Source organism: Protopterus annectens, chromosome 3.part1 (genome assembly GCF_019279795.1).
Source record: "Protopterus annectens isolate FY-2018-M chromosome 3.part1, PAN1.0, whole genome shotgun sequence".
In the NCBI taxonomy this organism is placed as follows: domain Eukaryota; kingdom Metazoa; phylum Chordata; order Ceratodontiformes; family Protopteridae; genus Protopterus; species Protopterus annectens.
Window position 1 is genome coordinate 1,014,750,004 of NC_056732.1, and position 15,043 is coordinate 1,014,765,046.

General features: G+C 44.9%; 1 protein-coding gene across 1 annotated transcript in view; it reads left to right on the top strand.

The window, feature by feature from the left end:
- The window catches only part of COPS5 (COP9 signalosome subunit 5), a 1,046,649-nt gene extending 1,032,094 nt beyond the window's left edge, over positions 1 to 14,555 (top strand). The window contains exon 8 of the mRNA XM_044067164.1: positions 14,088 to 14,555. Coding sequence (XP_043923099.1) covers positions 14,088 to 14,172 — 85 coding nt within the window. The 3' untranslated portion in view covers positions 14,173 to 14,555. The remainder of the gene's footprint in view (positions 1 to 14,087) is intronic.
- Positions 14,556 to 15,043: the final 488 nt, after the last annotated feature.

Here is a 15,043-nt window from a genome sequence, read left to right on the forward strand (position 1 = left end):
TCAACAGATAACATTCCTGGGTGCAAGCTTGGATTCATCTGCCCAGATGGCTTACCTCACGCCAGACAAGCAAAGGCAACTGACTGCTTACTTCAAACTGATGGCAACAAAAACCCAGTCTTCTGCAAGGCAAATTCTGCAGGCTCTGGGCTTCATGGCATCCTGCATCCTATTAATTCCATATGCAAGACTGCATATGAGGAAACTTCAATGGTACCTAAAAAGTTTATGGAGTCAACATTCACACAGTCTAGAAACAATGATTCCCCTCATTCCCTGCCTGCAACAGGAGTTTCTACAGTGGGCAAAGGCATGTCACCAAAACATGGGACTGCCCTTCACTCTACCCCCTGCCAGCCGAACCTTAACAACAGATGCATCAGATTATGCCTGGGGGGCCCACATGGCAGGAAGATGCATTCAGGGCTTATGGACAACAAAACAAATGCATCTTCATATCAACCAGAAAGAGGTGCTAGCTGCTCAAAATGCCCTAACAGCTTTCAAGGACTTACTTCATCCAGGACAACTACTGATGAAGACGGACAACACCACAGTCATGTGGTATATAAACAAGCAAGGGGGCACACACTCATACCCCCTTTGCAGATTAACCATGGCACTATGGGACACAGCTTTGACCTACCAAATACACCTTCAAGCTCAATTCCTGCCAGGAAAACAAAACACTCTGGCAGACGATTTAAGCAGAAACCTTATGGATCCTCACGAGTGGAAACTAAATCCACAAGTCTTCAGTATGATAACAGAGAAATGGGGGAGCCCAGACATAGATCTATTTGCCTCTCCTCAGAATTATCAGTTGAAAAGATTCTGTACAAGGACTTATCACAGACAAGCATGGAAAGTGGACGCCCTATCCTTCAGTTGGAAAAACCTTTCAGTTTACGTCTTTTCTTCTCTGCCTCGTCTACCCAAGGTCCTCTTAAAAGACAGACAACAGAAGCTAAAGATGATATTAATTTTCCCGGACTGGCCCCGCCAATACTGGTACCCAGTCCTAAGGAACTTGGCTCAATACCCAGCTTGGACCTTGCCTCAAAAACCACAACTACTGTCCCAGCAAAACAATCAGATCCTGCACAATCAACTACAGACTCTGAACGTGGCAGCATGGCTAATCATGTAGTCGTACAAACAACACCTCTCAGTAAAGCTGTGATGGATGTTATTTTGGAAGCCAGAAGGCCTAGTACTAGAAAATCTTATACTGACAAATGGAAGAGATTCTGTGATTGGAATCAAGCACAAGGAACTGGTAATAGCAGAACCAAATATTCCTCAGATATTACAATACGTAACTGAGATGCTTGACAAAGGCCCATCTTTCTCATCAATCAAAATCCATGCCTCTGCCATTTCGGCTCATTACAGTACAGAGCCACCAATCTTTTCTCATCCTTTACTAAACCAGTATCTTAGAGGAGCCAAAAATTTAAGGCCTCCTAGAAGATCACCATTACCTGCATAGGACCTCAATTATGTGTTGGAAAAGCTCACCCTGCCTCGATTTGAACCAGCTGCTACTGCTGATCTAAAGTTCTTATCATGGAAGACAGCTCTGCTACTAGAAATTACTTCAGCAAGAAGAGTGTCAGAGCTACCAGCCCTCATGGCTGTAGAACCTTTTATCATATTTTACCCAGACAGGGTGTCTCTGAGGACAAATCCTACTTTTATGCCCAAGGTGGTTTCCAATGTGGCTCTTAATCAAACAATTCCTGCCAACTTTTTATCCAAATCTGCAGAACAAGGGGGAGAGAATTCTGCATTCCTTGGACGTACACAGCTAGCTAAGATTCTACTTGAGCAGGACAAAATCTCTAACAAAAACTGAGCAATTACTAGTGTCATATGCTGCAGGATCAGAAGGAAAGGCTATTTCAAGGCAGACAATTTCAAAGTGGATAAGCCACTGCATCCATTTCTGCTACTTACACCATGGTAAACCTGTGCCCAAGGGCATTAGGTCTCATTCCACCAGAGCTACAGCTACTTCTGCAGCCTTTCTCAGAGGAGTACCAACCAAAGACATTCTAGAGGCTTCTACTTGGAGTTCTGTTCACACCTTTACAAAGCATTACCATTTGCTTCTCTACTCTAAGTCCAGGGCAGGCTTTGCCACTGCAGTGCTACAGGGCCTTATAGCCGCACCTAATGCTGGATCTGAAGTAGTTAACTTCATTTGATCAGCAACCTGTGGGTATCAGATCCGAGCCGGCAGCTTTCCTAGCTAAAAGATCCGAGCTCCAAGCTCCCCCTACCCATAATGCCCTGCCATCTTCCTCTAACCCCCAGATCTCGTTTGCCGCGACTTCTGTAAGCTTCTCGGAACGAGCTCCGAGCATGGTACTGTGAGTTTAGGATTAAAAAAGTTTAATTTTCTGTCAGAATTTTCTGTCTTTGTGTGTGTGAACTCCCTCTTAACTTTCTTAACTTTTGTGGGTAGTTTTAAACCTTTTTGGTTAAGTTAAAATTATTCTCCTTCCTCCTGTGTGTGTGAAGATGTGTGCTGTGGGGGCCTGTTTTCTTTTCTATAATGTCTGAAGGCCCTAAAGCTATCTTCTCTAAATGTATGGATGGCCACACTCGGTACATCATTTGCCTGGGGGTTGATCACCTCTCTTCGGGCTGCACTATTTGTGCAGCCTTCAACCCCAGGGCTTTGAAGGATAGGAGGATGAAACTTATCCTTGCGGGCCTTTTGCCCCCTGATTCCGCTTCGTTGTCCTCCTCCTCTGTGGCGCCAGCCACGGCTGCCCCATCTGCCACTCCCGATCCCCTGGCCGGGACTCAACCTCCCTCGTTGGCCCAGGAGGAAAGGGACGGCAAAAAGAAGAACAAAAAGGATAGGGAGAGAGAGAAAGAGAGGCACCGCAGCCACAAGAGGCGGTCCGAGTAGACCCCTTCGGCACCGCCGTCCAAACAGCTTGCCTCTCCCCTTAAGGTCTCCCGGCCTTCCCCCTCCTGGCTCCATTCTCCACGTTTCTCCCTGGAGCCGGAGGAGGAGACCCCGGTCACCTTCGAGGTCGTCTAGAAGGCCTTCCTGGCCGGCCTCGGTGGCCTCATCCAGATCTACGAGGAGTTTATCGGAAGCAGACATGGACCGGATGATGCGTCGATTTCTCCAGGCCCAGCTGCATATGGGAGTGCTCTTGCCCCCCCCCTCGTGGGGGAGCTCGACACCTTTTTTCGCCCCCATTGCTCTTTCTCCGACCCACTGTCTGGGTTCGCAGCGGTCTGATCCGACTAGCTTCGGAGCCGGGGTGGGGTCGGCGCCGACAGTGTTTCCTACTTCAGCACCGACTCTACCCTCGAGTCTGTCTGCTCCGTTTTCAGATCCGAGCTCTCGGGGCCGTGAGTTGAGCATCTGATCTGGAGGGGTTAGTGGGCCTTCGGCTCCGTTAAGGTCAGAGCACACTACCCTTTCGGATCCGATCGGGTCACCTTCGGCGCCGGTCCGCACATCTGATCCGAGAGGACTGCTTTTGGATACGAGGGAAAGCAGTTCTCCCTCGGCATTCGACATCGTGGAGAGGGTCCTTTCGAGGGATTCGAGGCCAAAGGCTCTTGCTACGGATCAACCCGCCATTCCCACTCAGACGGGCCTGTCTTCCATCATCCGGCCCCAGGGACAGCCTCCGCCTACGTCCCAGATTGTTCCCGTAGATGAACAGGACATTGTTGGTGAGGCCTCTTCGGACAGCCCCCCTGAGGAGGTCCCTCACAAACGAAAGTGCAAGACGAGGCACTTGGACTCACCTGAGTCCCTCACGGAGGACACTGACTTAGAGGAAGGGGAAGGTTCCCCAAGGTCACCCCCGAAGACATCTCCTTTGGAGACATTATGGAAATGTTGCGCATTAGAGGGGGGTGGTCTGACCAAAAACCTTCCTCGGATGAGTCTGCGTTTCTGGAGGCGTTTGACGCAGGCCCATCTACCTCTTGGGTGTCCCCTCCCTCCGACCCCCTGGTGGACCTCATAACTACCAGGGCATGGAAGGAGACGGACACTGTCAAGACAATACCCAAGAGACCGGACAGGATCCTCAGCCCTCCCATGGACAGGACAGTTTGGAGCAAGGGTGCCCCAGTGGATGCCATGGTGGTGGCGGCTGCCACTAAAAAGGAATTAGCACAGGAGAGTTCCTCGGTGCATCCTCCAGACAAGGAGTTTCGGATGATGGACCGCCTTGGAAAGTGGATGTTCGCTTCAGCAACCTTCTCTGTAAGGTCACTGAATTATATGGCACGTGATTCGGCTCCAGCGGGACCTGATTAAAGAGTACGCTCGGTCATCCCCAGAGTCCATGTCGACTGGGGACAAGCGGACCTTCTCGGCTCGAACGGCAACTCTCAAGTCAATTACCAAGACATCTATGCGGCTTCTCTCCCATGCTATGGAGGGAGCAGCTAGAGCTAGCGGAACGGGCTTCGTCTTACGTAGACAGGCCTGGCTCCGTCTCTGTGATTTTGCGGAACCCTTCAAGGCATCCTTCGCAAACGCCCCTTTTCACGGTTCTACGCTCTTCGGCAAAACCGTCAGTGATACGCTTCTCCAGAGCGAGAAAGACAGGAAGACATTGTCTGCCGTCGGGATCCACTTCTCTGCTCCTCAGACGTCCTACTCCAGGAACCAAAGAGGACAAAAGATGTGGTTCCGGAAAGCTCAACAATCCCGTTTTGCTCTGGATCCCTCGTCCTTCAGAGGCAGAGGAGGACAGGGTGGACGCCGGCCCAGAGGCAGAGGGCGGCCGAAGAAGTTTGGGTTGAGAGAACCTTTTTCGGATCGACCCGCGCAGCAACTCTGAGGGGTTGCCCGACTGCTCCTCTCTGGAGGCAGTTGGGGGGTGCTTCTCAGAACAGCTAGCAAATTGGGAGTCCATTATGACAAATCGCTGGGTGCTCCGAATCATATCCAGAGGCTATTCTATCCCTTTCCTAACTTATCCTCCCCGGTCAAGAGGACTCCCCGATGTTCCACCCGATCAGAGGGAGGTAGCAGCATCCGAAATTCTAGGGCTGCTAAGAAAAAGAGCCATCCAGCGCGTCCCCCTCGAGCAATCTGGATCAGGCTTTTACTCCAGGTTTTTTTTGGTGCCAAAAAAGATGGGAGACTTACGACCCATTCTCGACCTGTCCACACTGAACCTGTCAGTCACCAAAGAAAAATTCCGGATGGTCACTATTCAGTCCATTCTCCCACTTTTGCAGGACAACGACTGGATGTGCTCAATAGACCTTAAGGATGCGTACTACCACATTCTTATGGACAGACGATCCAGAAGGTTCCTCCGCTTTCGGCTGGGAGCCAGCCATGATCAGTTCAGGGTCCTACCCTTCGGTCTCACCACAGCCCCCAGAGTGTTCACCAAGGTCATCGCAGTTGTAGGGGCCCACCTGAGGCTTCAGGGAATACAGGTCTTTCCGTACCTGGATGACTGGCTCTTAACCGCCCCCACCAGGCATCAACTCTGCTCAGGCAGGGACTATTTCTTACATCTAGCCCGCCATCTAGGCATCACTATCAACCACAAGAAATCCTCCCTTCAACCTACTCAAATTTTGGAATTCATAGGGGCCAGGATAGAGACTACACAATCCAGAGTTTTTCTGACAGCGGACAGACTTCGCAATCTAAGCCTTTACTTTCTAGATATTTTACAATCATCAACCCCCCCCCCCCAGCGGAACTAGTCCTGAGGGCCCTGGGATCCATGGCAACGGCCATCAGTCTATCACCTTTCGCTTGTCTGAAGATGAGAATCCTTCAGTGGACATTGCAAGTTCAATGGTCCATTCTATTTCACCCCCTGTCTACACCTATTCCCCTCAGCAGGATTTGCAGGGAGTCTCTTCTTTGGTGGCTCCGCTCCAGAGATCTCCGTGAAGGCCACACCTTCGTTATATCCCCTCTCCAAGTCACGGTGACCACGGACGCATCTCGGGGGGGCGGGGGCATTGCATGGGCAGATCCGTCCAAGGCACGTGGACTCAGAGACCTCGCTGCATATCAGTGTCCTGGAGATGAGGGCAGTGATTCTAGCATTGCAGGCTCTCTTTCCCCTTCTTCCTCCAGGAACTATTGCAATTCAAACAGACATGTCGGTAGTCTGGTACATAAACAAACAGGGGGGGGAACCAGATCTTATCCACTTTGCAGAGAGGCAATGAGAGTGTGGGAATGGGTGATATCCACCAACCGCTTTCTCATAGCAACGCACATTCCAGGTCGGTCAAACATCTTAGCGGACAGGTTGAGTCGAACGATCCTCTCACCTTACGAGTGGTCTCTGAACCCAGCAGTAGCGAAGCAAATCTTCCTCGAATGGGGTCAACCTTGCTGCGATCTCTTCACCTCGCCTTCGAACACAAAGTGCAGCGAGTTCTTCGCTCTAATTCCCCCACCAGGGGAAGCCCCCAGAGATGCTGTGGTTCACGCTTGGCCATCCGGTCTTCTGTATGCTTATCCTCCTCTTCCATTGATGACAAAATTCTTGCAGAAAGCTCGTCAGTTGGGGAGCAGAGTTATCCTCTTAGCCCCATTCTGGCCTCTCCAAACCTGGTTCCCTTACCTTCGGTCTCATCTAGTATAGCCTCCCTGGATTTTAGATCCCAATCCGGATCTGATCTCTCATCCATTAGGATTGAAGACCCCTGACCTGGACTACCTCAAGCTCTCAGCTTGGTTGATCCAGTTCCCTTAATGGCTAGGACTCCCGGTATATCTTCCTCAGTTAAGGCCATCCTGGTGGCCACCCATAAACAGTCTACCAGGAAAATCTACAAGAGTAAATGGAAACGTTTCTTTGTCTGGGCGGAGCACAGAAGCTTGGACCCCTTCACGGCTCCTATCCCAGCAGTTCTAGACTTTCTTTCCCATACTTTTCATCAAGGGGCTAGTGCTTCTACTATTAAAGTTCAGTTGGCAGTTATTTCCCACTACTACGTTGGAAACAGTTCAGGCCCCCTAGCGTCCCCCAAGATTTGCAAAACATTCATGGAAGGAACCTTTTTGTTAAGACCCCCTATTAAAGATGCAGTGCCTCCATGGGATCTTACCCTAGTTCTTCAAGCTCTGACTGGGCCTCCTTTTGAACCCGCGGCTTCAGTTGACTTAAAATATGTATCTTGGAAGACGGTCTTCCTGATTGCCATTACATCTGCTAGGAGGATATCGGAGCTTCGTGCTCTTTGCAGCAAGTCTCCATATATCATCTCTCATAAAGACATGGTCTCCCTCAGGACGAATCCCTCTTTTCTGCCCAAAGTGGCTTCAGAAGCCAATATCAACCAGTCCATCAATCTACCTGTCTTCTTACCAAAACAGAGGAGAATATAAACTTCATTGTCTGGATGTTCGCAAACAGTTACATTTTTACTTAAACAGAACAGCAGATCTTCGAAAATCAGATCAACTTTTTGTTTCTTTTGCTAAATCCTGTCTGGGGAAACCAGTCACTAAAATAACCTTAGCTAGATGGATTTCCCAATGCATCCTCCTTGCATACAAAAGTTCTGGTCGTCCTGAGCCCCTGAGAGTGTGAGCCCATTCTACCCGATCTATGGCTACTTCTGCTGCTTTCTGGTCAAGCGTTTCTTTGGATGACATTTGCTCAGCAGCTACTTGGGCTTCCTCTCATACCTTTATTACACACTATAAATTGGATTTAATATCCAGAGGACGCGCGTCTTTTGGCTCTGCAGTGCTCCGGAATATCCTTCCATAAGGGCCTCCCAAGTTGTTGGTAGCTGAGGACTCTGTCCCACAGGTTGCTGATCAAATGAAGTTAACTACTTCAGAAAAATAAGTTATTTATTTTTATTTATTTTATTTATTTGCAGTTGGTTTACCAGGATAGTCCATTGGGCCAAGATGAACCCGTTTTCAATGGAGTCATGGGGAGAAAAGCTCCAGTAAGAAGGTTACAATAGGTTTTACATTAGATTACATTGTTTACAAGTGAACAAATTAGAGCAAGACATTCCAAGTAGTATGGCTTGAGAAACAAGGTTACAAGTAGGTTTTAGGTTATATTACAATATTTTCAAGTGATACAGCTTAAAGCATAATGTTTCAAGTAGTACAGACAGGTGATGAAAGTTTCAGAAGATATAATACTGGTAACGAAAACATTTCTATATAAGTACTGAGAGGTCCTAAATCTTGACTAGGCTTGAAAGTATGACACATAATACAGTTTATAAAAAGTTTAGTTAGAACAAGTAGAGAGAGTACGAGTTAGGAGGGGCAGTAGAGGAAGTTAGCAGAAGGGAGGGAAAAAAGAGTTTGCCAGTTTATATTATGATGGATGAGAACAGGAGCATTCCCACTGGGATAGTAGGTGAGAGTGAAGAGATTTTGTGAAAGTGAAGTGGTTAGAGATGATACAAATGGATAGGGGTAGGGAGTTCCAGAGACGTGCTAGGCCATAGGATAGGAGATTTTTACCTGGGGGGCGAGTAGGTTTATGGAATTCTATTAGATTTTGGTTGTTGGATCTTAGTACTCTGTTGGGTAGGTGCATTTTAAAGGCAGAGGAAAGGGATGGACATAGTAGGGGGTTGAAAATGAGTTTATGTGCTAGAGTCAGTTGAATGTAGGTGAGATGATTGGAAAGTTCTAGCCATTTTAGTTTGTGGAGAGAAGAACAGTGGTGGCTAGATGATTTGTGGCCAGTAGCAAATTTGGCGATTTTGTTGTAACATGAGGAAAGTTGTGTTTTAAGGGAAGATTGTAGGTTAGTTAAGAGTGGGGCTCCGTAGAGAAGGGAGGGGATAAGAAATGAGGTGGAGTGTGATTTTGGTGGAGGGTGTGAGGTAACTATTTTGTCGATAGAGCATGCCTAATTTTTTATGTTTTTTTTGGATATTTAGTTGTAGGTGGGAGTTGAATTTGAGCTTACTATCAATTTGGACCCCAAGTAATTTAGTTTCAGACACCAGTTCTAGAGATGTGGTGTTATTACTAGTGATATAAAAAGTGTTTGTATTGATAGAGGTGACTTTAGAGGGAGTGAATACCATTAATTTGGTTTTAGACGCATTTAGTGCTAGGTAATTTCTTTTCATCCATTGTTCTGTGATTGAAAATGCATCTTGTATAAGTTTTTGCAGCATGGGGAGGGATGTGGCAGAACAGATAATAGTTGAATCATCTTGCATATTGGATGATATTTGAGAAAGGAATAGAATTGCGGAAGTCATTTATGAATATATTAAAGAGGAGAGGACCTAGTATGGAACTTTGGGAAACTCCAGTTGGGGTAGCAAGATAAGAAGAGGTGGCCTTTTTCCATTTTACTGATTGATATCTATTAGATAAGTAACTGGAGAACCAGTTCAGAGAAGAAGAAGATAGGTTAAGCTGAGAGAGTTTAGTTAGAAGAAGTTTGTGAGAGATGGTGTCAAAGGCCTTAGAGAGGTCAGGTAGGAGGGTAGAGACAATATGACCAGAGTCTCGGGCTTTGTTTACAGTTTCCAGGAAGGAGAGGAGGGCTGTCATAGTGCTATGACCAGGTCTAAAACCATGCTGTGTTGGAGTTAGTAGGTGATTGTCTACGAGATATGGTAGGAGTTGTAGTTGGATACATTTTTCTAGGAGTTTAGAAATGGGAGATAGGATAGCGATGGGTCGGAAATTAGTTGTATTGTTGTTATTACCACCTTTATGTAAGGGTATGATGAAAGCCTTTTTCCAGATTTGGGGTACTATGCTTTCTTGGATAGAGCGGTTTATTAGGATACTAATGGGGGTAGGCAATGGCTTCTGCAGCTATGCTAAGAAAGTATGATGGGATGTTGTCAGGGGCATTAGAGCCTGGGTTAAGTTTTTGAAGGAGTTTTTTTATGGTGGATATGGGTATAGGTTTGAAAGAAAAAGGAGAGGAAGGGGTAGAGAGGGTATTCGAGAATGGGGATAGTGGAGAACAAGAGAGTGTAGTAGTAGGAGAGGAGGTAGAAGTGTTAGTAGAGGAAGTTGAGGGTGAAATGGAAGGAGTGGTGTTAGAGAATGTTGAGGTTAATTTAGAAATAGAATTTATGAAGAAAGAGTTAAATTGTGCGGCTAAATCTATGTCGGGAGCACTGGGGTCTGGGCTGGGGTTGTCAATTTTGCCATGATTGATAAGGGTGGCTACTCCTTTCCAGAATTTCTGAGGGTTCGTTTTATTGCTGTTTTGGAGTATGGAGAAGTAATTTTGTCGGTCAGTGATAATAAGCTTTTTGACTTTATTTCTAAGTGTTTTATATTCATTATGAATGAGGGGGGACTTATTTTTCTGGTAGAGTGCCCAGACTTTTTCTGCGTTGTATGATGACTAGAGTACTTTTGGTTAGCCAAGGGGCAGTTTTGATTTTTATTCGCTTAGTCCGTAGAGGAGCATGGTAGTCAAGAAGGTTGAGTTGAAGTGGGCAATGGCATTATCTAAAGGTAGAGTTTTTAGAATGTTCCAATTTATAGCTTTTAAGGAGTCTGAGAAGGTTATAGGGTTGAAGATTTTTTGGTTGCGAGTAGTAATATAATTATGTGTTTGGTGTATGGGTGAAGGGAGTCGGTATGTGAATGTGGGTAGGTGGTCGCTAAGAGGGTCTGGAAGTGTACCATTATCAGAGAAATAATGCAGGTGAGAGACTAAAATCCAGTCTAAAATGCTGCCACTGGATAGGTTTTTTGAGGGGTGGGTTGTGGAGTTAATTAGCTGTGAGAAGATATAAAGGTTGATGTTAAGAGAGTTTGTGGGAGATTGAATGGAGGACCAATTGATATTCATGTCTCCCAGGATTATTATTTCATTAGTACTGTTAATGGATAGCCAGAACAGGATGTCTTCGAGTGTAGTAATATTATCACCAGGGGGAATGTAAAGGGTGGCTATACATATGTGTTTGTGTATATTAACCTGAAATAATGCTAGGAGTAATTCAGCATTATTGAATTGGGGAATAGGTTTGTTATATGGAGTAACTGATAAGGAGGATGAGTATAGGAGAGCTACACCACCTCCTTTTTATGGGTTCTGTCTTTTCTTATTATTGAGTAGTGGGGTGGTATCTCAGAGTCTTTTATGTGGAGTTTTAACCAAGTTTCAGAGATGGATAGAAAGTCTGGTTTGTTGTGTGTGAGCCAGGCATGGAGGTTTGGGATTTTGTTCACTATACTTTGGGGAATTTAGGGAGGTGAATAGTATGGACTTGTCTGTAGTGGATGAGGTGGTGGGGCCAGGATTAGGGTGAATATCTCCGGATAATAGTGTAATAGTTAGATATAGGATTGGGTTGGATAGGTATTTGGACAGTTTAGAATATGGGTTAGGCTTTATTATGGTGATGAGGGATTTGTTAGTTGCTCTGGTGGTAGAATGTTTATGAAGGGTGGTAAGTTTATAAGGGAAGAATAGATGGTTGCTTATATCATATTGGTGAGGAGACATTATGGTGTGAGAGTTTAAGGGAGGTGAGTTGAGATGGTTGGTTACATGAAAGGATTGTGAGTGATTAATATGATTGTGCTGGGTGAGGTAGTAGATATAGGATATGTTGAGGAGAAGTAAAAGCAGAGTGGAGAAGGTAGAAGGTTTAGAGATCATAATGATGAAGTAGTTAAAGATGGTTCTTGAGAGTTGGTATGTAGTTGCTGAGTAAACTATAGGTGTAAGAGTGTTGTATGTATAGAGGTGTAGCTATGTTTGTAATTATTCTGATGGAGTGGAGATTTTGAGTAATGTGCGAGTATTGGTGGGGTTTGGGAGTGGGTGTTGACTGAGAAGGGAGACTAATTAATTGGCTAGGTTGGGTTTTGTAGGTGTGTTCAGTGATTGTTATGGGTGGGGTAAGAGAGTGGGTGTTGACAGAGATTTGGAAACTAGTTGGCTAGGTAGTGTAGTGGGTGTGGTTATGAAGGTATTAATGTAGAGGTGCTGGGGTGGGTGGGAATTGGGGGCAGGGTAGGGGAGCGGAGTGAGCCCGCAGGGCGAACGGAGCGGGTAGAGCCAAGGAAGGTAGGATCAGAGCGAGAACCTATCAGTGGGATGTTGGTTGGAGAAGGTAAGTACAGGGGACAAGGATTTAGAAGGATAGAATGGCCAAAGATGTTTGAAAAAGGAGGGAGAAGAAAAGAAATTAGAACTTGTAGAGAATAGTAAAGCAAGTAAAGTGAGAGATGTGGGAAGTCGAATAGTGGAGAGAGGGTGCCATCTAGTGGACAAAAGCTAGAAGTGCACCTGTGATTCCACGAGATTAAATTCCTTGAGCTGAGAATGTTGAGGAGAGAAGGGGACTAGTATTTCTAAGGGAGCTAGAAATATGGGATGGACTGAGTTGAAAAGGGTTTGTACTCACCATAACATTAAATCTGAGTAGGTAACTTCATTTGTCTGCAACCGACCCTCCCTCCATCCCCCGGACCCTTAGTTCGTTATCAAAGGATCAGGATATGTCTTTTCCAGATGACATCAGGTGGAATGTATGGTAATCCTTTCCTGTGTTATAGTAATTTTCCTATTGCCTTTTTTTGGCAAACTCGATCTGAGGGTTAGAGGGAGATGGCAGGGCATTATGGGTAGGGGAGGAGCTTGGAGCTCAGATCTTTTAGCTAGGAAAGCTGCCGGCTCAGATCCGATACCCACAGGTTGCAGACAAATGAAGTTACCTACTCAGATGGAACGTTATGGTGAGTACATAACTTCTTTTTACCTCAGCCTCCCAACCATAGCTTTGGGATTCTACCCAAATGTAATGACTGCAACAGTGAAACACGAAGAACATAGTACAGTTGTGTACACTTACTATAAATGTAGATGTTCGAGTGTATTCACTGTTGCAGTCCAGGTTACCCTCCCGCCATCCCCCTGTCATTCTGAAGTTTATCTTTCCTTCTCTATCTTCTACAACCTATGTGGTGTATTTGCTTGTAGATGAAGGTAAAGTTTATATTGATGCATGTGTGTGTGTGTATATATATATATATATATATATATATATATATATATATATATATATATAATTTTGCTACCTTTTTGGAGGCACCTGACATCGGGGGCAAGAAAAACTAAAGAAAATGGCATCGGCTGCATGTTTTATTCCCCTGACGTGTAAGAGAAGACAGCAACTGACGCAGGACCCAAGACTTTGGAATTCAGGCCGACTGAGGGCAACCTGCCAGCAGATTGCCCTAATGTAATGACTGCAACAGTGAATACACTCGAACATCTACATTTATTATAAGTGTACACAACTGTACTTTTCTTCTCACATTCCAGACCACATTTTAAGATGTATGCACAATTTCTGGCTTTCAGGGGTTTTGTGTCTGATTTGTTTAGCTTCTATTTGAGAGAAGTATGGCCCACTCTTTTGTTCTGTTGTTGTTTCAGTAGTTTCTGATGTAAGTACTTGCATGGATGCCGTCTTCCTTGTTTTTCCCTTTATAAAGGGGCAGGGTTCCACCCTGCCTATTTGATGGCAGTCCTTTGAAACCAAAGTTGTATAGTCCAAATGAAAGAGAATGGCCCAGGTGACTTTCAAGACATTTGGCTGAGAGTATCTCTTGCTTAGAAGAGGATCTTTCTGATGAGAGTGCTCTTTTGCTTGAGATGCTGTTGACCTGAAATTGCAGTAAGGGCTACTTAACTGAATTGTTAGCTTAGCATTTTAAAGACCTTGTTCAGTGTTCTGTATCGCACACTTCACCCTTTTATTCCAAATCAAAGTATTTATGCCCCCCCCCAAAATGGAATGTCTATTCCTTGCCCTACAGTACTGTTTTGTTAATTTTTAGGGTGGAGGCAGCTTTCTGTCTGTTAATTTAATTCTGTTTTTGTAAGCTGGAAGTACTGTATTAATTTGTTAATTATAATTTCTCCGGAAACTGGCATTTATAACACCTTCTGAATCGCATATTCTCCAGTCGTGAGTATATTGCACTTCATTCTAGAAATTTCATGGGTACTGTGGGGTAGGCCTTGATCCCCTTCGAGTTAAATTTCTCTGTTTTATTTGCCTTCATTTTTAATTTTAAAATTGTCTGTTCTTTTTTATAGCTGTTTCAATTTGATTTTGTTTTTCAGTTGCAAGACCACAATAGAGGCTATCCATGGCTTAATGTCACAGGTTATCAAGGATAAACTTTTCAATCAAATTAACGTCTCCTGATTATTGGTATGCTGTGAAGCTTTACACTGTGTGGGCGCAAAAATCAGTTTACATTTGACTTGTTTAAACATAACTGTGTTCTCTCATTTCTTCAGTTTTCACATTGAACTGAATGGATAGCTTTCTAACCTCAAATGGCCATGTTAAATGCTATGGACATACTGCTTGAAGAAGATGTTTGGCAGTGCAATGTTAGTTGGCTGATTGAAAGATTGTACAGACTGGAAAAAAAACTTCAACCACCGATGCATTAGAATACAGTAAATAACATGGTTATCTGTGTTTAATTTTTTTTCATTGTATTGATAGCTGTCAGCTGTGTAAAACAACATAGCTGTGGTTTATTGCCCAATTTGTTGAATATTAAAATTGCTTAAACTGGATAGTGTGTTTCTGAGTACTTTTTATTGATGTAAGTATTCCTTATCTGTGCTCACACATTGTATTTATTTACTGTATTAAGGTTGCAAATGTTTTTTCTTGCTGAGCTCTAAGAAGCAGCAAGACAACAGTTTGTTTCAGTAGTCACATTTAAGAAAGAAATTAGCTGTTCCACATGAGAAGGTTATAAAAATGAGGGAAAAGCCTGCTGAGAGGGAATGGTGGAAAATGCAAAACTTGAGTAATTCACAGGGTGATTAAAATTCAGGACTGACGTCAGGTCGTCAGTAGTATAAAGTAAGGCAGCCGACGCCATTACATCAGTCTTTCCTGCCAAGGAGCCCGAAGCAGAAGCAGTTCGCACGAGTGCCGGTTGGCCGCTACCTGAGTTTCGTCTTCCAAATTGAAGCTGAAGTCTTCTAAAGCTAAGTATGCCGTTGGGGATCCTTTTTTCTTGCTCTAACCGATGTCGGAAAAAGTTAACAATTGC